General features: G+C 42.4%; 3 protein-coding genes across 7 annotated transcripts in view; 1 reads left to right on the forward strand and 2 right to left on the reverse strand.

The window, feature by feature from the left end:
- The window catches only part of usp11 (ubiquitin specific peptidase 11), a 13,513-nt gene extending 11,893 nt beyond the window's left edge, over nucleotides 1–1,620 (reverse strand). Inside the window, 1 exon segment of the mRNA XM_063881140.1 lies at nucleotides 1,377–1,620. Within this exon segment, the coding sequence (XP_063737210.1) occupies nucleotides 1,377–1,486 (110 nt within the window). The 5' untranslated portion in view covers nucleotides 1,487–1,620.
- Nucleotides 1,621–2,463: 843 nt separating this feature from the next.
- On the forward strand, nucleotides 2,464–5,467 carry rfc2 (replication factor C (activator 1) 2). The gene is made up of 6 exons (XM_063903412.1): nucleotides 2,464–2,760; nucleotides 3,197–3,302; nucleotides 3,471–3,572; nucleotides 4,051–4,309; nucleotides 4,744–5,004; nucleotides 5,136–5,467. The coding sequence occupies exons 1-6, from the start codon at nucleotides 2,526–2,528 to the stop codon at nucleotides 5,244–5,246; spliced, it is 1,074 nt and encodes a 357-aa protein (XP_063759482.1). The 5' UTR covers nucleotides 2,464–2,525; the 3' UTR covers nucleotides 5,247–5,467.
- Nucleotides 5,468–5,840: 373 nt separating this feature from the next.
- Nucleotides 5,841–19,632, reverse strand: LOC134866445 (protein NDRG3-like). Of its 5 annotated transcripts, none has more exons than XM_063886660.1 (18): nucleotides 19,441–19,602; nucleotides 17,081–17,160; nucleotides 16,909–16,941; nucleotides 15,484–15,538; nucleotides 14,198–14,303; nucleotides 13,959–14,079; nucleotides 13,140–13,202; nucleotides 12,986–13,046; nucleotides 12,818–12,904; nucleotides 12,525–12,581; nucleotides 12,304–12,407; nucleotides 10,999–11,064; nucleotides 10,852–10,903; nucleotides 10,712–10,759; nucleotides 10,554–10,589; nucleotides 9,932–9,983; nucleotides 9,095–9,133; nucleotides 5,841–7,775 (listed from the first exon to the last, which is right to left on the reverse strand). In XM_063886660.1, the coding sequence occupies exons 3-18, from the start codon at nucleotides 16,938–16,940 to the stop codon at nucleotides 7,612–7,614; spliced, it is 1,143 nt and encodes a 380-aa protein (XP_063742730.1). In that variant the 5' UTR covers nucleotide 16,941; nucleotides 17,081–17,160; nucleotides 19,441–19,602; the 3' UTR covers nucleotides 5,841–7,611. The 5 variants fall into 5 exon arrangements, with proteins under 5 accessions (XP_063742730.1, XP_063742721.1, XP_063742703.1 ...); XM_063886651.1 differs by having other exon boundaries at nucleotides 17,081–17,174; nucleotides 19,441–19,594; XM_063886633.1 differs by lacking the exon at nucleotides 15,484–15,538 and having other exon boundaries at nucleotides 17,081–17,174; nucleotides 19,441–19,632.
- Nucleotides 19,633–19,746: the final 114 nt, after the last annotated feature.

The raw sequence follows: 19,746 nt of genomic DNA on the forward strand, positions 1-19,746 counted from the left end.
GTTTTAGCTGAGAGTCAGGGACGGTTGTGTAATTTTGTGAATGTTTTTCTGCATCGTAAAGCGGCTGTTTGACACTGACGCAGCTCTACCTTATTGGGTGTATTCAGCTCAACTAAGGCTCTCAAGATTTGAAGCGTCATTCTACTTTGACTTTTAAATCAGGGTTTAAATGACACACAGTTTTTCCATGTCTATTTGTTCTGTTTCAATCCTGAATTTTCTATGCAGTTAGAATTAAGGATAAGGCCACACTAATATTATATGTATTATACTATTTGTAAGATAAGGTTCCAGTGGGTTGGAATTTTTCCTACTCATATAATCCCCCAAAAAATCCAATGGATTTCCCCCAGAAAGTCCCAAGTGTTTTTGCTTAAAACGTTTTTTGCCATATTTGTTGTTGTTGTTGTTGTTGTTGTGGTTGTTGAGCATTAAAAACAGAACATTTTCACAAAAAACAGTTTTCTCTCTCACTTAATTAAAAATACATCCTATTAATTAAATTTAGCATATCTACAAAACACGAGGTTGACAATTAGCTACTTTTATTTTGTTCAAAGTATTTTTGGATTTTCATTAGCAAAATAAATCCTGCTTATATTTGGCTTAGGTGGGTAAGGTGCTGCCCTACAGAAAGGGTGGTCCTTGGTTCGATACCAGCCCCCACAGTCCTGCACTTTCCTGATTACACTTACACACTTTAATTTAAGTGACATATTCAATGCAAGAATACTTGTGAAGTGAAATGTGTTTACTTCCAATATTATGCAACGTACAGTACTTTTCTCTACCTCTGTAAGTACAGCATGAGGAGAATAGGTTGCCTTTGTTTTCTGAAATTGACAGCAGATCATTGGTCCCAGTTGGTAAAAAATAAATCATGCTCATAAAAATAAAACACACCTAAGGAAAGGTAAATAAAAGGAGGTTTCTAGTACGAGTCCCTGCTAAGAAGGTTTGACATGCACATTAAATAGTCATTTATTGTGCAGAAATGACCACATAAACATCTCATTTAAAAACCCAGATACACAGATCTCTTTGATCACGCATCTCCCATTATCCACTTCCCAGTCCAGCTCTGGTGAAAACAAAAGTGGAAGTATGGGAGTGGAGCCTGAACATGTCATTACAGCAGGTTGACAGGCTAACGTTAGCATCGTCGGTTAACGACCAGTTTAACGTCTGTTAGCACCGGTTAGCCCGAGCTAACAACCGACACCGAACCCTTAGCGGTCCCTAACATAACAACACCGAAACGTTAACGGTCCCTAACATAACAGAGACCCGTTAACGGTCCCTAACAACCAAAAGTCTGCCGTTAAAGCCGTTAGCAGCCATTAGCCGTGTGATGCTAACAGTGTTTTTAGACTCACCAACTGTCCCCAGCGCGGAGCTCCCACTCCCGCAGAAGAGACTCGATCTCCCGCCGCTGGGTCTCCAGGCCCGGGGGCTCCGCGGCGGAACAGCGGCTGTTGGCCGTCATGACGCCGAATCAATCACTCATAAATATGGGTTACTGTTCGAAATATTAAATGGAGCCAGGAGACGAGAGACAGAACTCCACCGCCGCATTGATCAACCGATAAACGGGGAAGCTACTCTGTGTTTGCGGAAGAAGGAAACGGTTTAGACCGAGACGATGACGACTTCCTACCGAGGCCTCCACGCCTCATTCCACACCAGGGGTTATTTATTAAAAATATAATTATTTAAATCATTACTGAAAAACAACTAGTAGACTCAATGACTCATAGATTTTACTAAGACATTTCAGATGATTGCTTACATCCAGATACTATTGCTAACATAACAGGTTTGTGCACATTATGCATACCTTATTATCTTTATGTAATATATAACTGGTATTCTGTTACGTTACTCTCAATAATCTACATTACCATAGTAACACAGGCTCAGAAATCTTGTTTCAATGTATTATAAATTAGAGTCAAAGGTTTTCACAGAAGGAATTTTGAATAGCTCTGTGATTTTCCATAAATCAGAAAGATAATGTCAGCCTTTATTATTATCAGCCTTTGGATGAAACAAAGCCCTCTGCTTTCTTTGAATTGATCTGGTGAATTTAGGAGAAATCTCAACAGGCAAATTGACAAACTACGTATAAAAAGGAACTACATTTAGGGTGTATCCAGCTGTCTGAAAATACAAATACAAATAAACAATATAAATAAATAAATGTGTTTTCATTCAAGACCATTATATTTAATACATTCAAGCTATGTTGGTTTGTACAATCTTACGCATTTTAAGCATATTTTGAACCAAAATTCACGAAACATAGGTTTCGTTCTGCCTTTGTTTATCATATCATTTTGTCTTGTGTTTTTTACGATTGTAGTTTTTGCAAATATCGCGAGGTTTAAGTGCGTTGTCCTCGACCAATCAGCGCCGTCAAAGAATAAACGCTCAGCCAATGAGGCGTCAGTTCCTTCACTCGTGGTTGCCAGGGAGGGAAAAGCTCCGCTGTAGTTCGCGGGCTGAGCTGACAGATAGAACTCATCATGGACGTGGAGATGGCGGAGTCCGAAAGTGAGAAGAAATCCGCGGAAAGCGGGACCAAAGCGGACACGGGAGCCGGGGAGGGTTCGACTAAAAGCTCCGGCGTCAGCTATGAACTGCCCTGGGTGGAGAAGTACCGCCCGCTGAAGCTGAACGAGATTGTGGGGAACGTGGAGACGGTGAGCCGGCTGGAGGTGTTTGCCAGGGAGGGAAACGTCCCAAACATCATCATAGCAGGTCAGTGTGGAATCGAGGAGGGAGAAAGGACTGCGAATAAAGTGAAGAGTTTCATTTGTTCTCCAAACAGGCTGCTATGCTGCTGCTACTACAACAACAACAACAACAAAATGCTACTGTAACATGGTGCTCTGGGACACAGGTGGAGGAAGTATTCAGATATTATATCCAGTTAAAGTAAAGACATTGATCAAACAATGCCTCACTGACACATGTCCCTTCATCGGTTCAAACTACTGATGTATTTCTGTGTTTCAAACCCTTTTGGCTGTTCACAAAGCTGGAAAACATGAGGTTGTGACAACAACTTCAAAACTAATGCACTGGTTATAAATCTGATTATTTTTCTAATATGACGATTGGAACAGCTTATGTAAAGCTATATGTGACTGTTTTGTAATCCAAACTCAATGGTAACATGTGATTTTTGATGCAGGTCCTCCGGGCACAGGAAAGACCACCAGCATCTTGTGTTTGGCCCGAGCTCTGCTGGGAGCCTCCATGAAAGACGCTGTGCTGGAGCTCAACGCCTCAAATGAAAGGTGACTTAAAAACAAAAAAACATTTGATAAAAATAATCTATTCTCGAGATTTAAATACCATCTTTCTACTTTGAGCTAAGATTTGAGAATGCCAAAAACAACACACAGTGGTTTAATATTTTAGAATCATGAGTTGTTGAGGTTGTACTGAAGCTGTTGTGTCTGCAGAGGAATCGACGTGGTGAGAAACAAGATCAAGATGTTCGCTCAGCAGAAAGTCACACTGCCCAAAGGACGACACAAGATCATCATCCTGGACGAAGCCGACAGGTGAGAGAAGAGAAGCAACGTTTATTATCTGACACAGTTACGGACATTAGGCTTTTGTCAGGCCCCTGCAAAGCTCTGAACTGTTGAATCTCCTCAAGGATCATTTTGAATAATGTGTAAGACTTCCCTTGACTTCCATCTATTACAAGCTAGTAAAAGTTACACAAAATAAGATCCTCCATTTCTGTAACGCCACCCTGATGGTTTTATAACGTTTTTAGCCTTATCAAGACCACAGACCACTTTAGAATGTTAGCATAGTTGTTATCAGTCACTAAAAAAACACATAACACACAATTACAACATCTAAGTTATCTTAAGAAGAAGAAAGCAGGACTGTCGTCCTTTTTAAAAAACATGTTTTGAATGCTGAAATATAAAGCCATGTGTCCTTTTGATTTTTTACCTTTATGTTATAATTAAGTCTCTCTACTAAGGGTACGGTTTAATGTCTCCATGCTCCTCATCCTCCGCCCAGCATGACAGATGGTGCTCAGCAAGCGTTGAGGAGGATCATGGAGATCTACTCTAAGACGACGCGCTTCGCTCTGGCCTGTAACGCCTCCGATAAAATCATCGAGCCGATCCAGTCTCGCTGCGCCGTGCTGCGCTACTCCAAGCTGACAGACGGACAGATCCTGTCACGGCTGCAGGACGTGGTGGAGAAGGAGAGACTGTCGGTGTCAGACGACGGGCTGGAGGCCGTCATCTTCACAGCACAGGGGGACATGAGACAGGTGAGGGGGGGGGGGTAGTTCAGATCTTTAGAGTTGGCAGAAGAAAAGCATCTCTGTGTACTGCAAAGTAAAATGACTGTTTATGTAAATGGAGTCAGGTGGCTTCATAGAAAGCGTAGACGGCAGCCTAAGTTCCTGTCACAAAGGGCTCTGACAGTAAGGTGAAGCTGCAAATATATTTTAAATAAAGCATGTAACTGGTATTGATTTTTAGTTTGTTGTTTGCTGAAATACATTTTGCTGCTGCCCCCTTCCACATCAGTACATTGCTTAGCTTCCCACTGGTAGACCTTTCCAAACAAAGAACATTCTGCCTGTCATCTGTCTCTCATACAATCCCACTTTAAACATACACACTATCCATTGAGAGTCTCGTGTTCAGCATTCAGGAAGCATGTGGTGGTGTTCCTGACTTCCTGTTCCTCCGTTTCCAGGCCTTGAACAACCTGCAGTCCACCAACTCCGGCTTCGGCTACATCAACAGCGAGAACGTCTTCAAAGTGTGCGACGAACCTCACCCGCTCCTGGTGAAAAGCATGCTGGGACACTGTGTGGAGGGGGACATCGACAAGGCGTACAAGGTGGTGGAGCAGCTGTGGGCGCTGGGCTACTCTCCGGAGGACATCATCGGGAACATATTCAGAGTCTGCAAGACGTACCAGATGCCGGAGTACCTCAAACTGGAGTTCATCAAGGTGAGGCTGAGACCCGCCTCCTGATTTTACAGCCATGTATTGATGAGCAACAGCTGAGTGTGTCCTTTTATCGACAGTGGACAGTAAATACGAACAAAGCTGATGCATATACAACTCTTTCTGTGTTGCAGGAGATCGGCTACACTCACATGAGGGTGGTTGAAGGAGTGAACTCCCTGCTGCAGATGGCCGGGCTGCTGGGCCGCCTCTGCATGAAGACAGCACCTCCTGCTGCCAGCTGAAGCCCCTGTAACCCTGCTCCTGCTGCTGCCTCCTCACAACGCTGGACTTGAGCTGCTTAAAAACATCAGCAGTGTGGATTTAATGCTGAAGAACCTGCATCTTATAGTGGACAGTGTTTGTGATGCTATCAGATCATCAGTGTGTCTCATAGAACACTTTTTCTGTTGAAGCTTATTATTGTAAAAAAACAGAGACAATAAATCATTTTTTCACAAGTGTTGACATGTTTGATGGTTCAATAATTACCTTACTGTCCAGATAGTTGTGAAGGAATCCACTGGCCTTAAACTAAGAGCATTCCAAAACTTGCATACTAACAATAAATTTAGACTTCGTTCATAATTTTTAAGCGATATAGAATCAGGTTTGTTATAGGTACATATTATTTATTAACCCAACCATTACCATGGTTATGATACAGTTATTAACACTTGGTATTATTCATAGGCATCTTATAAGGTATTATTTAATATATATGTATGATAACTTCTGCTTCATACAAGGCTCTTAATATAAAGCACTACCCAATGTATACTACAGTAAACAATCTGAATATGTCCCCCCCCCTGCTGAATATCAAGGTCAAACCAGAGTTTTGGATATTAACGAGCTTTATTTCATTACAAACCTTGTTTACAATAAAAGTCATGGAACAACAAACCTCAAAAGAACAGCTACCAATGCTTCAGTACAAATCCCAAAAGTAATAGTTCTAGTAATAAATATTATAACAGTAACAGACGGCAGGAATACAGTTTGTGTTTATATAGAGTAACATGAGTTAATGTTTGACTGAGTCAGTCTGCGGTCGACCCAGTTCGGTCAGAACCCCCCCCCCCCCCCCCTCACAGAAGTGTTCAGTAATTTAAGTCAAACACCAGGATGTACTTCCTGTTCCGGGAGCTGCTCTTCAGTCCTCCAGCAGGGGACAGCAGAGAGCAGATCTCTTAACGTGTAATCAGTACGGGAAGGTTCAGCATCAGAGCCTGTCACTACAGAAACCAGCATCGACCAGTCAACCACCGTCAACGGGACGAGCAGCATGGCCGCATGTCTCCCACTTCTCCAACAGTGACATTTAAAGTGCAATTTATTAAATCAATGTCACTAGCCAAGTAGCTATTCAATTCAATAATCAACAACCCTTTCAGTCCAGAGAAACAAAACGGCAACACAACGTGGGGGGGGGGATCAAGTTTAAGCGTCTATGTTGTTTTTTTTACGAGGAGGTTTGTTGAGTTGAGAGTTTCACAGCTGAGCAACATCTCAGGGACTCACTAGGCTGACGGCACGGTACAGACTGCATGCCAACACTCCACGACGAGCATGCTGCTGACGGGCCGAGGGAACAGAGCCGGGCGGCTGCAGGAAGCCACACTAAGTAAAGTACAGGAACAGACGAGGAGCACTTCAGGATCCCCTCCAGAGGATAAAGTAAAGTTCAGCTTTTAAAAAGTGATGCGTTTCAGGATCAATCACTTAACCCTCTGAAGCCTGGAATCACAGACACACATTTCCTTTAAGTTGTAGAAAAAGACATGCTGATGAAATAGGGACCGACTGCAGCTGCTATAAACTATATTGTTATCCACTGAGGTTTAGTGACGATTGATTCGTTTTTGCTTGTAAATTTAACATTTTTATTCTCATTTTTTCTTTTATCTTTATTGTTCTTCCCTGTAATTAAAAACCCCTTCCCTTTTAATTTTTGTACAACGGCCCCAATGCGGTGTAGCTTCATATATGATTGTATTTGAGATATTTTAATATTATTTTGCAGTCATAATATCAATAAACTTCCTACATTAAGTCATACAAAATAGATCTTTTGTCTGGCATTCCAGGGCAGTAGTGAGTGTCTTATTTTGGTGAAATAGTCCCTTTAACTTTCCGCGTTTTGAGGAAAAGAGTTTCAGAAATGAGCTTCATAGCAAACAACACCAACAACAAGAGTCATAACGAATAATAACGATCATAATAAGAGTAATAATAAAAAGAAGACGGGATCAGGCCCAAACTAAGGGAAGAGAAATGAAAGTCTGGTCAGTCTACTGAAAACACAACTGAATGTAAATATGAACCAGCTCCATGTACAGTTACATCTACAGCGTCACCACGGCAACAGCATGGCTCCGGGGAGCAGGAAGTTACCAACACCAGCGTCCTAGAGAGCAACGGGGTTCTTTTTTAACCTACTTTACACGTTAGATGTGACCTTTTCATTATCAGGAAGAACGACTACAACGTTAGAAATGTTTGGCTGCGTCCGACACAGAGGAGAGTTTCAGGTGCACGCAGCCTCGGGAGGAAGAGGAGAAGAAGAGGAAGAGGAGTAAAGAGAGCGAGAACAGAGGAGGGAGAGTCCTACGCAGACATCTCGATGGTCTGTTCTGCCATGTGTCCCGGCATGGTGGCGCCCTCTGGCAGTGTGTTGGTGGTACTGCGGCTGCGGACGCCCTCAGCCGAGCCAACGCTGGAGGCCGAGTGAGTCCTGGAGCGCACCAGCCGGGTCATACCAGCTGTAGGCACTGGGGGGGGAGACCGTAATGTGTTAGAAACAGAAGAGTGGAGCAGGTTCATGTGTGTGTTAGGGGAGGGGGGGGATGCACCGAGTGTGAAACACCGGCCGAAACCAATGTTTAAAAATAATTAAGTCCGATGGAAAATGTTTTGTGTTGTCGCTGCTGTCTAGAAATATATTGATTTATTCTTTCTGTCTATTAGTGAATGACATCTTACCCCCAATAAACATTAATGCATATCATGTGAACACATCTTTCTGATTTCTGAGCATAACTCGGTGTATTTGTGTATAAAGCTGCCTTTTTTATATCTGCACAGTTCTCCATAATTCCTTTATCTTTAAAATATTTGTATAATAGCCCAATTTTTGATCATTTTCTTACATTTATTCTTCTCTTCTCGTTTTATGTACGCACCAAACAAACAAATTCCTTGTTTGTGTAAACCTACTTTGCAATAAACCTGTTTGTGATTCTGATCTTCCTTGCTTGTATGCCGTTCTACAGGGCAAATATCGTCACTATCGATGTACTGCTGATGACTCGATGCATCCCTTGGGGGGGGGGCCTGGTTGTAGACAGCGGGTCATAAACAGCATGTGCTGATTTGAATCGTTCACACTGTGACATCAGCAGGATTCAGATCTGATGACGGGGATTCAAAGGCACTTTCACACTGAAGCCCTGAAGATTTCACGTTCTCTTCAGTGTGAGGTGTTGCATCAACAACAGCCTAAAGCAACAAAAGGAGAATCTGAGGCGTCAAAGCTGATGAGTGCTGGCCTCTTACATTGCTGAGCTGAGCCCGCTGTCATCATGTTGTCAGGTTGTGTTTGCAGCATTTACACAACAGTTCAACACCATGATCAAAGTCTCTGCTTTGCAAAACAAGGGACCCAGCTGCTTATGGGCTGTTATAACTTCATGCTGTGACAGGGGCTCCAGGTTGCAACTCCAGTGAGAAAGGTCTATCGGTGAAAACACAAACAGATCTGACATTTTCTGTTTCTGTTCTGCTCATAGTTTTCAGCTCATGTTATTGTGGGATGCCAGTTTGATCCTACAGACATGAGCACTTCAAAACTATCAGATGTGACAAGTGTCAGTAGTGTGTTGGCATGCAGCAGCAAAGCCTGCTGGGTAAATCCACTGCAGAAGAAAAAAAAACAATCAATGTGATCAACAGCATGCAGACACAGACACACACAGACACAGACACACACAGACACACACACACACGGCGAAGGACTAACAAGAGAGCAAAGAAAAAATAATGGAAATGGAGCTGGTGCTGGGGGGGGAGATTCTGGTTTAAATCATGATACCTGATTGGCTGCTCAGGCGGTTTAATACAACATGAGGGACTGGAGGAAACGAAGACGAAGAAGAAGAAAACGAAGACGAAGAGCAGAAAAGAAGGAGGACAGGTTCAAAGATAACTGTAGTTACACAAGGCCACACACACACACACACAATTGTGTTTTGAGGAAATCCAACTGTTTCACACACTGCTGCTGTGAAGTGAGTAGTAAGTCACTGCAAACTGCTACTTACAGTTATTGTTGAAGCACAGCTGCACACACACACACACACACACACACACACACACACACACACACACACACACACACACACACACACACACACACACACACACACACACACACACACACACACACACACACACACACACACACACACACACACACACACACACACACACACACACACACACACACACACACACCGTGTTTGCAGGCTAGGTTTCATTCAGTAAAACATATTAAAACAGCCTTTAGTCAAGCTTTCATCCTCTGAAGCACAGAATGGTATTAGCTGGTGACCCCTAATCGTTCTGAACACAATAAAACAGAGCTCTGGAGGAATACTAGTCCTGTTTCAGTAAGCCTGTAGATGACTAACATGTGACTATAGTAAAACACAGACAGAGTTGAGAGGTTAGGACATATACCAGGACCGTGTTAACAGAGAGAGACAGAGACCAACAGGAAGTTACAAAAACATGTCAAAATAAAACCAAATTATATTCTAATTTATGTGTAAGCTACAAATTCTCCTAGATATACATGTGGGGAAAAGGCCTTCTTCTTGAAGCGACAGAAGAGTGTGATCCTGCAGTAAAAGGTAAAGAAGGTACTCACTGTAGCCCATCCCCTGGACAAAATACTTGAAGGCCTCTGCTAGTTTTCCAGGCTGAGGAAAGAAAAGCACACTTCGGTCAGACTGGCTGATGATTTATAACACATTAAGATCATTCTTTATTTTCAAAAAGCAAAGTAAAAGCAGGTTTGTTTTAATTTCTACCAGTCTGAACAATCACAATACTACAATCTAGCATACTGACAGATTGATTCAAATGTTTGCTCGTGTGTATTGCAGTCCCTGTAATATGACTGGTGTCACTGATTTCCACAGAGGCAGTGATGTAATCTCTTCCTAAAGTAAGTCTAATGTTAGTTATTGAGGGTTATTCCTCTTTGGTCTGAGAAAAAACAAACGAGGTTTCAGCTGATGTTTTCCAGAACATTTTGAGAACACAATTCCCTGTATATGTGACTCTCACTTCACCAGAGCTCAGCAGGAAAACACTGCACCTCCATCTACTCCAATACTTGAAGGGAGAAAACTGCTGCAGCCTCATGTTGGAGTTATGATACACCTTTGGGTTTGCAATAACAATCATAGAAACCAGCATCTCTTTTAGAGTAGATATGAGGATGTCAGTGTAAACACATGCTGAGGCAGTGAGCGGCTGTGGCTCACCTGCACCACCTGAGGGAGTCCTCCACAGTCTGCCATCTAGTGGAGGGACAAAGAAGAAGAGCCACATGGTGAGAACCCGGCCCCTGTAAGGCTAACCCACTACCTTAAAGCATTTCTAATGACGACAGCTGGCAGTTACGAGAGAGACGGACAGGTACCTTGAGCAGGGTGGTCTTGGTGGGGTTCAGTCTGGAGTTACACTCCACCTGCAGAGCACACACACACACACACATTCTTTATTAACAACATTGTGACGTCACCTACTGGCTGTTGTCAAGGAAACAGGGCAGACACTCACCACGACATCAACAGCAGGCGACGTGTCTCCAACCACCAGCAGAGAGATACACCTGACACACACACACACCACACACACACGTCAGATAAGCTGTAACAGGATTTGTTGGTAGAAATGTGTAATAGTTGAATAATAAAGGGATGATACCTGAGTGTGTTGACAGTGTCTTCATTCAGCCCAACGAGGGGCCGCTCCATCTGCAACTCAGTACGGCTAACACACACACACACACACACACACACACACACACACACACACACACACACACACACACACACACACACACACACACACACACACACACACACACACACACACACACACACACACACACACACACACACACACACAGTTAAATACATACACAGACTCTCAGCGCCGGCTGTGAGGCTTTGGGACGAGAACACGAGCTAAACAGAGTAGAATTCTGAGTGGAGATGATACGGAGGGTAGGTCAGTGAGAGCCCTGCTGCAGCGGTAATAACAGTGATCAGTGCTCCCTGAGGGTTGTCTCCAGCAGCTTTATTTAGCGCTGACGCTGGAAGGCCTTTAGACTTTAATTTGCAGAGATGCAGATATTGGAAATTACTTCTAATACAAATGCTTCCAGGCTCCTTGCCTCTCCTCTCTGCTGTCTTCCTCTCGCCTCTCTTTCCTGTCTCACCTACGTGTCTAATAATGGAATACATACAGTAAAGTACGTCATTAAGCCACCTCTAATAATGAATGTTCACACCGATTCCCTTCCTCCATGTCTTGATCTTACTAACCTCACCTTCAGATGGTTTCAAATATGGAAATTGGTGAAGATTATTAATGTCCTTAAAGGTTCAATCACAAAAACTATACTGCAACATTCAAAAACAAGCTTGGTTTGGATAATTGAAGCGTTTATTGCTCCAAACTGGGCCTACATACCACCTACAATAACCAATAACAATCTGATAAAGGGCGGCAATCTCTAGGGGTGTTAGTTTTATAACCCTCGCTCCTCACCCACGCTGGCTAATTAAAGTATAGATAGCATGTTTACCGGTTGGTAGAGACCTTTATAAAGCAGTGGCCCGAGTCATGTGTCACATAGTGTATGAAGTGTAAGGCTATCTTGGAAAATATGTGTTACATCAGAATCGGAATCAGAAGTACTTTATTTATCCCAAACTGGGAAATGTTTGCGTTGCAGCAGCGAAATACAAAGAGAAGCAAAACAAATACAAATAATTAGAACTACAAAATAAAGTAAAAATAAAATGAAATATACAAACGTACAAAGAGGCAATAATAATATAGTGTAACTGTACAATGTTAAGTGTGAAGGAGTGCATGTTAAGTCCAGTATCCTGTCCATAATCCTGTCTCTGCATTTCCCCAATCCTCATTAATTGCTAGTAGTATCCACCATGGTTCCCTGTCATGCTAACACGCAGCTAGCTTCCTGCTGGTGTTTCCTACCTGTCGTAGCTGTTGTAGAACATGGTCAGGTTCTCCTGTGGTATATCCTGAGAGATGTGGAGTCTGTACGTCTGGACGATCTCCATGTTGTCTGTTAACTCATCCTGCACACACACACGCGCACGCACACACACACACACACACACACACACACAGTTCAGGGGACACTCATAAATGTTTCTGACAAATGTATGGTTCTTGTAGACGCAGCGTGTCCTCACAGCGCTGAAGTGATGTGCCATGATGTTGTCCACCACGTTGCTCGTCCAGCCGCTCAGCTGCAGGGAACAGAGACATCACATGTTTTTATTTATATCAGAGTTTCCTCATCGACAGATCATTTTCATTTGAGGGTTGTCTGATATGTTGTGATTAGACAAAGGTAGAGATATTTTTTGAAGTATTTAAAGCAATTCATTTCCTATTAATGAACCCTTAACTCTGATAGTAAAGAAAATCTTATCTTGATATTTTATGGAACCCTATGACCTTAAGTTAAGATCATTTTTGTCACCTTAGCAGCAGCCCAGTCCACCCAGCCCTTGGCACAAGGGTCCACGTTGATCAGAACCAATCCCTCCACCAGAGTGGGCTCATTCAGCTGAAATACACACCATCATCATCATCATCATCATGTATGTGAGTAACATGTACAGTAGGGGGATGGGCAGATTATACTCACAGCCAGTTTGGTGAGGATGTAGGCTCCAGCTCCAACACCGATACCAATCACACTCTTCACCCTGATAATGAAAACACACACACACACACATTATGTTGTACAAGCAAACCGTCTGTTCCTACAAAATTACCCATCATGCATCACAAACACTCACTGAAGCTGTGTCAGGACAGATGGCAGCATCTCCGCCAGCTCATCCATGGTGGGGTACTGGTACCTGCTCACACACACACACACACACACACACACACACACACACACACACACACACACACACACACACACACACACACACACACACACACACACACACACACACACACACACACACACACACACACACACACACACACACACACACACACACACACACACACACACACACATGCATGAAAACACACTTTTACTGCAAGCCTATAACAAAGACAACGGCCACAGACTTTTATCTAGAAAAGATAATTATCTTTAAGTTCCCAATGCTTTGTTCTACTCACTTTTGAGTCTGTTTTTTAAATTTATTTATTTAAAGACATTAATATGTCATATGATGTACCGGTCACTGAGTTTTTATCCTCCTTCCTCTGAAATAAAATCATATGTTGAAGGGAGTCACCTTTAAATAATAGGACAACTGCTATCATAGTATCATGATCAAAGATTTCACTTCTCCTTTGTTGCAGACACACAACAACTATTGAATGGTGAAAGCTACTCAATCTTGAATAACATCATAAGCAGGGGAAAACATTGGGGTGTGTGTGTGTGTGTGTGTGTGTGTGTGTGTGTGTGTGTGTGTGTGTGTGTTACCCAGAGGAAAATGTGGAAGGACTTGTGGACATGTGTGTTGATACACAGAAGAGGACGGTGAGGTATGTATGTGTGTGTGTGTGTGTGTGTGTGTGTGTGTGTGTGTGTGTGTGTGTGTGTGTGTGTGTGTGTGTGTGTGTGTGTGTGTGCTGTGTGTGTTTGTTACCCGGTGGGGAACACAGGAGCGTTCTCCTGCTGTCCTGGCGCATCAACATGCAGAACGGAGAAATGCTGTGTGACTTCCTGCATGTCCTCGTAGTTGAACAGGCTGTTGAAACAAGACTTATCTACACACACACCCACACCCACACACACACACACACCCACACCCACACCCATGTTTAGTCCTACATGTTTTCCCTCTGAGCTACATGTACTGTATCATGTGTGTGAATATTGACTCACGGTTGAGTCCGATGTCATGGTAGGTGAGGATTGTGGGTCGGTTGCCCTTAGCAACTCCCCTCATGGTAACGTGCAGCACACCGTGGGCTGTTTCCACATCGTGCTCCTGAGAAACACAGCAGCCAACAACAAATAAACATCCTGCTGTCTGCGCCAACAACAAACAGTACAGCAGGAGCAGCACAGAGAAACAAATGCTGGAGGCTTTTTCTAAAAGAGGCCGTAGTAAAAGACGCCTTGTCAAGCAAATGTTTGCTATTTAAAAAAGGAATTGCAATAGACAGTAGAGGCTGGAGAGAGACATGCTCTAGAAATACAGCTGATCCGGTGGTAAACTGGAACGTAAGAGTAAACAGCTTGATAACGTTAGTTTGCAGGTCTACATGTCAGCACGCAATGGAACTTACAATGTTAAATTTAAAATGATCACCAAGGTCAGCTATTGTTCTTCAGAGGAAAATAATGATATCTGGTCACAATGCAAGAGGCAGAGAGACATGAAGAAGGAGGCTACTTCTGAAGAGTGCCGAAAGTAAGAGTAGGGTGTTCAATACCTGGGAAATATCACAATGTAATTATTTCAAAACCTCCTTAAAACATAAATTTGAGGACTTTTTCGATGAATTTGCCGCCCAATACCTCAAAAGCAAAGCACCTAACACATCCTCATCGAGACATAGATCCAGTTTTATAAGAAAACTGAATGTTGTCATAGAAAAGATGAAGCTGAGGTAATAACAGGAAGTCTGGATGGTGTATGTCTGGACAGGGGATGAGCTGAGATGTTGAGGAGTTATCTCATCAATGGAAACACCTGACAGATTCTATTAATGGATGTTAAGCTCCCTAAAATCTGGTGCAGACACGTGTCACTACACTGCATACCTGTATTTCATTATATAAACTGCTGAATATACAATAAACAGGATGTGTGATTTACTCCCTGAACCAGGACTTGATATTGTGTTGCAGTTACAAGAAGCAAAAATACATTATTTCACCTTTTCATGTCTTTTAACTTAAAGTATTTCTTCTTCTTTGCTATGTCTTTATCCTGAAAATGAAATGCATCTGCTTTAAAGGACTATGTTATAAATACAGTTTGACTCCCACTCTATTATAACCCTGAAGCAGAAAAGCATTTAAATACATGTACAGTCTGCTAGCTAACTAAACTAGATGAGCATGCGAACTAGCTAACTGGCTAAAAGGCTGACTCCTGTTAGCTAGTAGCTGGCAAAGCATGACTCAAGAGATTGAGGCTAATCGCTAACTGGCTAACTCACCACCCCAACTCCTAAAGAACAGGAGATCTGGTGCAAATCCAGAGAGTCAGACATCCTGACAGAGGAGGAGGAGGGCAGAGAGGAAGAGAGAGGACAGGAGGATTTATAAAGACAGATACATATTAGTAGAGACAGGAAGAGAAAGAGGTCAGTGATTGTCCTTCAGCCTTCTGCAGAAAGAGATGGTGTGACAAGAGGAATAATCTCTGTAATCATTGGCTGAGAGCCGTAAGGACTTACGGTTTAAACAGCCACACACTTGTCGCCATTCTTTCATCCCCCAATGGTTTAATTCTCTCTCACTCAAAGGCTGTGTGGCTCGGGGGGGGGAAGGGGTGTAAACCAATCAGGGGGGTAGTGGATCGACGACCCCTGCAACTAGCTGTACTGACCCGGTGTAGGATACTTAACCCCAAATTGCTCCTGTGTGTCTACGGTATTAAAGTGTCTGTAGGTGGCTTTGGATGAAAGGGTCAGCTAAAGGAGATGCTCGATGGGTCTGTGTTGGTGAACTGTATTTTTGATGTCCCGTAAACACATGCACACTGTGTGCATGACACGAAAAATCAATATACATTAGGCTGACTGTCAAATGTCCGTTAGCCGAACATCTATAACTCCTCTTTATTTCTTTATATCGTTTTTTCCAATAAATATGTTGATTGTAATAACATATACAAAAGCTGAAGAGGGTTTTTTATAAACTCTTGTGGTGCTATTTTGAATTAGCAGTGTTTCAAGGTGGATTTACATATCTTTTAGCCCATATATGCACTATTGTTATGCTCATGCTATATTTCTTGTTTCCTGTAGCTTTTCTCCTTTTATTGGATGCACAAAGCATTGGTTGAACTATAAAGTAAATCTCAACACAAAGGATTTTCTTCTTTTCATTTCTCTTCTTTTCCCGGCTGTGTTGAAACGTAGTTAAAAATGTAGACTTCCCTGAGATGAAGTGCAGTTTTTCAGCTAACTGACAGACGGGAATAGCTTTAAAGTATTCCACAGGATGTTATGCAGAGGCAGACACAGGCAGAGCTGTTACTCTGTGCTGTAATTAGAAATAACCCTCTGTTCAGAGGCATTGATGCAAACTGACCCGCTGTACCGACGTTAGTCCATGGAGTCGATCAATATCAGTGTGTGGAGCTGATGCTTATTGAACTTGTTTCAGCCTGATGTTTGACCTCTGTAAATTAACTGACGTACCAATGTGACAGTAAGATGCTCAGTGTTGAAAAACACTATCGAAATTGCCTTGATTCCTTGTAACGTAATATTTGTTGTTGTTGAAAAGGAAGCTGCTGTGATCCAAGACAAATGTCAGTTCTGATAGTAAAGACTTATCCTAAAATGATATTTTAATTCAGACTCTAGCACTACATAATGTCAAGGAGAGGAAAGGTGTGTCGGTGCTGAACTCACCTGACAGTCAAAGTCCTGTAGATTTCTCCCATTCTGAACAGAGAGAGAGAGACATTCTTTAATCACTGCTGTTATGAAATGAGTTAAAGCATCATATGAACGTGATTGTAAGAAGATATGATTTTGTTGAATACTCCTTTAGTCATGTGTTATAAAAAAAATGGTGCTCTACCTGTCCTGTCAGAAGAGGTTTGATCTCAGTCAGCTGGACGTCGTGAAGCTCCTCCATTATAGAACTGCTTGACTGTCAACCTGAACAACCAAACCTTCACGGCAGATTTAAAAAAGAGAAAGAGAGGTCGATTGGTGAGACAGTAACACCTATTAAAAATCTCAAAGGTGAGTGTCTGTCAGGGATTTTGGAATACAGTCCAAGAGTGTTTTTTAGAATGCATTTCATTTTAAGTCATCTTTACAGTTGATGAATGAAGCCCAATAAAACACAGGCGCAGGTAAAGTCAAAAACAATAACAGTCAATGCAAGGCCAATTCTTTTTGTTCTAGAAATGTAATGACTTGTGTGCTAAAAACCCCTAAGTCAGCCCAAAACATTTAGGGGATTAACATTTTTTTTAAGTTATTGTATCTATGATCAAGATCTGCCACCTGTCTGTCTGTCCATCTATCTGTCTGTCTCTCTCTGGGTGTCTTCCTGTGTCTTATCCAACAGTGTGAATCTAATGGAAAAAGCCAGTGATCTCTCATTGGCAGTAGGCCATCCAGCTGTGTGTGTATGTGTGTGTGTGTGTGTGTGTGTGTGTGTGTGTGTGTGTGTGTGTGTGTGTGTGTGTGTGTGTGTGTGTGTGTGTGTGTGTGTGTGTGTGTGTGTGTGTGTGTGGGCAGACAGCTTGGGTAACAGTGTTTCAGCAGAGTGGTTTAGATGGATGAGGAGCTTCCTGTGGGCAATCTGGCTCTGACCCAAACAGATAACTGACGGACAGTGAAGCTGCAGTCCGATCAGAGCACACGGTGCACAGAGATGAGATGTAATGTCGATACAGTTAAAATCATTTGTGCAAAAGTGTAATTCGTCCTTCATAAATGGTATTTCTTCTGTTAATTCAGAGGCAGAAGAGGACAAATCGAGTCGGAAACCCAACCATAGGGGTGCAAGATATTCAAAAAGCTAACTAAGCAATGTCCAATATTTATTTTAATATGAAAAACACTCAGGAATTTAAACCAGATGACAAAAGAAACTGAAGGTCATCCTTTCTGAACCTGAACATTTTTCCTATAAATGACATTGCATTACTTTTTTTGCAACCACAGCTTCCTTTCAGTATCATCTCCTGTTGCTCTCACATCTTAAGGTTCTCAGCTTTGGTTGTTTGATACATTGATTGAGGAGGATTATGATTGGTGATTTGCTGTCTTTGTCAATGACAACAAACTGTGTATCCAAGATCCCTGAAGTACATCATATTCACTTTTCTTGTAGATTAGTCATAGAAAAAGAGAACCATGGAGGTTTTCCCGTTATATCAAGTAGCAAAAAGTTGCGGCGTTAATAGATAGTTGGATAGAAGTACTTTATCTATTAACGCCGCAACTGTTTGTGATGTTCATTAGAAACTGGGAAAATGTATTGATCATGTACAAAGGCCAGGACCTGAAGACTTATAGAAGAATCTGAAAATATGTGCATCTGAGGTCACACTGACTGGTAAGAAACCAATGTTTGTCAGTATGCGATACCTTATATCTCTTACTGACATTGTTTTCAGCTAGTCTATATACTACAACATGATGTTATTCATGAAATTCAGTTTTGGCTCCTGGTTTAGGTGTGAAGCCCGAGTCAAACATCTATGAAAAATGTATTTTATAAAAATCTGGGTAACACATGTACATGTAATCACTGTAACCACCTACATAGGCCGATTGAAGACATCACTTTGTTTTCCTGGTAACTTATGAAAGTATTAGACATTTTAAGTTTAACTAAAAATGATCAATCGATTATTAAAACATAGACTGTTACAATAATATGCTGTGCACCATATCTGTGTGTGTTTCCATGCTGAAGTGAGTGTATAACGATGCTCTTGGCTCAGCTGTCCGCCTACACACACACACACACACACACACACACACACACACACACACACACACACACACACACACACACACACACACACACACACACACACACACACACACACACACACACACACACACACACACACTAATGAGCCTGGATGCTAATGTTAGCTCCAGACACACAGCCCAGGCTTAGCAACCGTTACTATGGGAGACGTTGCCACACACTAGCACACGCACGAACACACACGTACACACATACACAAACATACACACACATAGACACACGCACACGGCAGTAACCAAATACACCGTCGCCATAGAAGATAACCCTCACAAGGACGGATCAATAACATTCGAGCTAACTTACAAGTACCCGTTAACACGACAATTAGCTAAATGAGCTACACTAGCTATTCATAGCTAATCAGATAATAAGTAGCCGTTACGTTGCTAACGTCGTCCGTTACAATGCAGTTAGTTACTAACCGTCAATCGTTATCTCCACTGGATGCTGAAGTGTTCCGTTTGTTAGTTAGCTGGTTAGCTGCTAGCCGTTAGCCCGTCACCGTTAACTGATAACCGTTAGAGAGTTTAGCAGGTGGTCGCGAGGCTCGTCTCTCACACTGTCTGAGCTCACAGTCAGCAGCACGCGGACAGATGGGCGGAGCTACGTCACGGTAAACAAGGGGGCGTGCATTCAGTGCGCGGTCACGAGGTCACCCTCTTAACAGGTGTCAGATTTGATTGCATTTAGACAGAGCTGAACACATTTTACTTTAGTAAAGTCACATA

The sequence above is a fragment of the Eleginops maclovinus genome, chromosome 1 (assembly GCF_036324505.1).
Source record: "Eleginops maclovinus isolate JMC-PN-2008 ecotype Puerto Natales chromosome 1, JC_Emac_rtc_rv5, whole genome shotgun sequence".
NCBI lineage: Eukaryota > Metazoa > Chordata > Actinopteri > Perciformes > Eleginopidae > Eleginops > Eleginops maclovinus.

Bases quoted from the DNA above. Each gene is read 5' to 3' on its own strand.
- rfc2 (XM_063903412.1), top strand. From the start codon at position 2,526: ATGGACGTGGAGATGGCGGAGTCCGAAAGTGAGAAGAAATCCGCGGAA. The intron at 2,761-3,196 runs GTCAGTGTGGAA...TTTTTGATGCAG, and splicing joins CCCAAACATCATCATAGCAG to GTCCTCCGGGCACAGGAAAG. The intron at 5,005-5,135 runs GTGAGGCTGAGA...TCTGTGTTGCAG, and splicing joins TCAAACTGGAGTTCATCAAG to GAGATCGGCTACACTCACAT.
- LOC134866445 (XM_063886633.1), bottom strand. From the start codon at position 17,137: ATGGAGGAGCTTCACGACGTCCAGCTGACTGAGATCAAACCTCTTCTG. The intron at 14,080-14,197 runs GTGAGTCAATAT...GTGTGTGTGTAG, and splicing joins CCATGACATCGGACTCAACC to ATAAGTCTTGTTTCAACAGC. The intron at 12,905-12,985 runs GTGAGTATAATC...TGTGTATTTCAG, and splicing joins ACATCCTCACCAAACTGGCT to CTGAATGAGCCCACTCTGGT.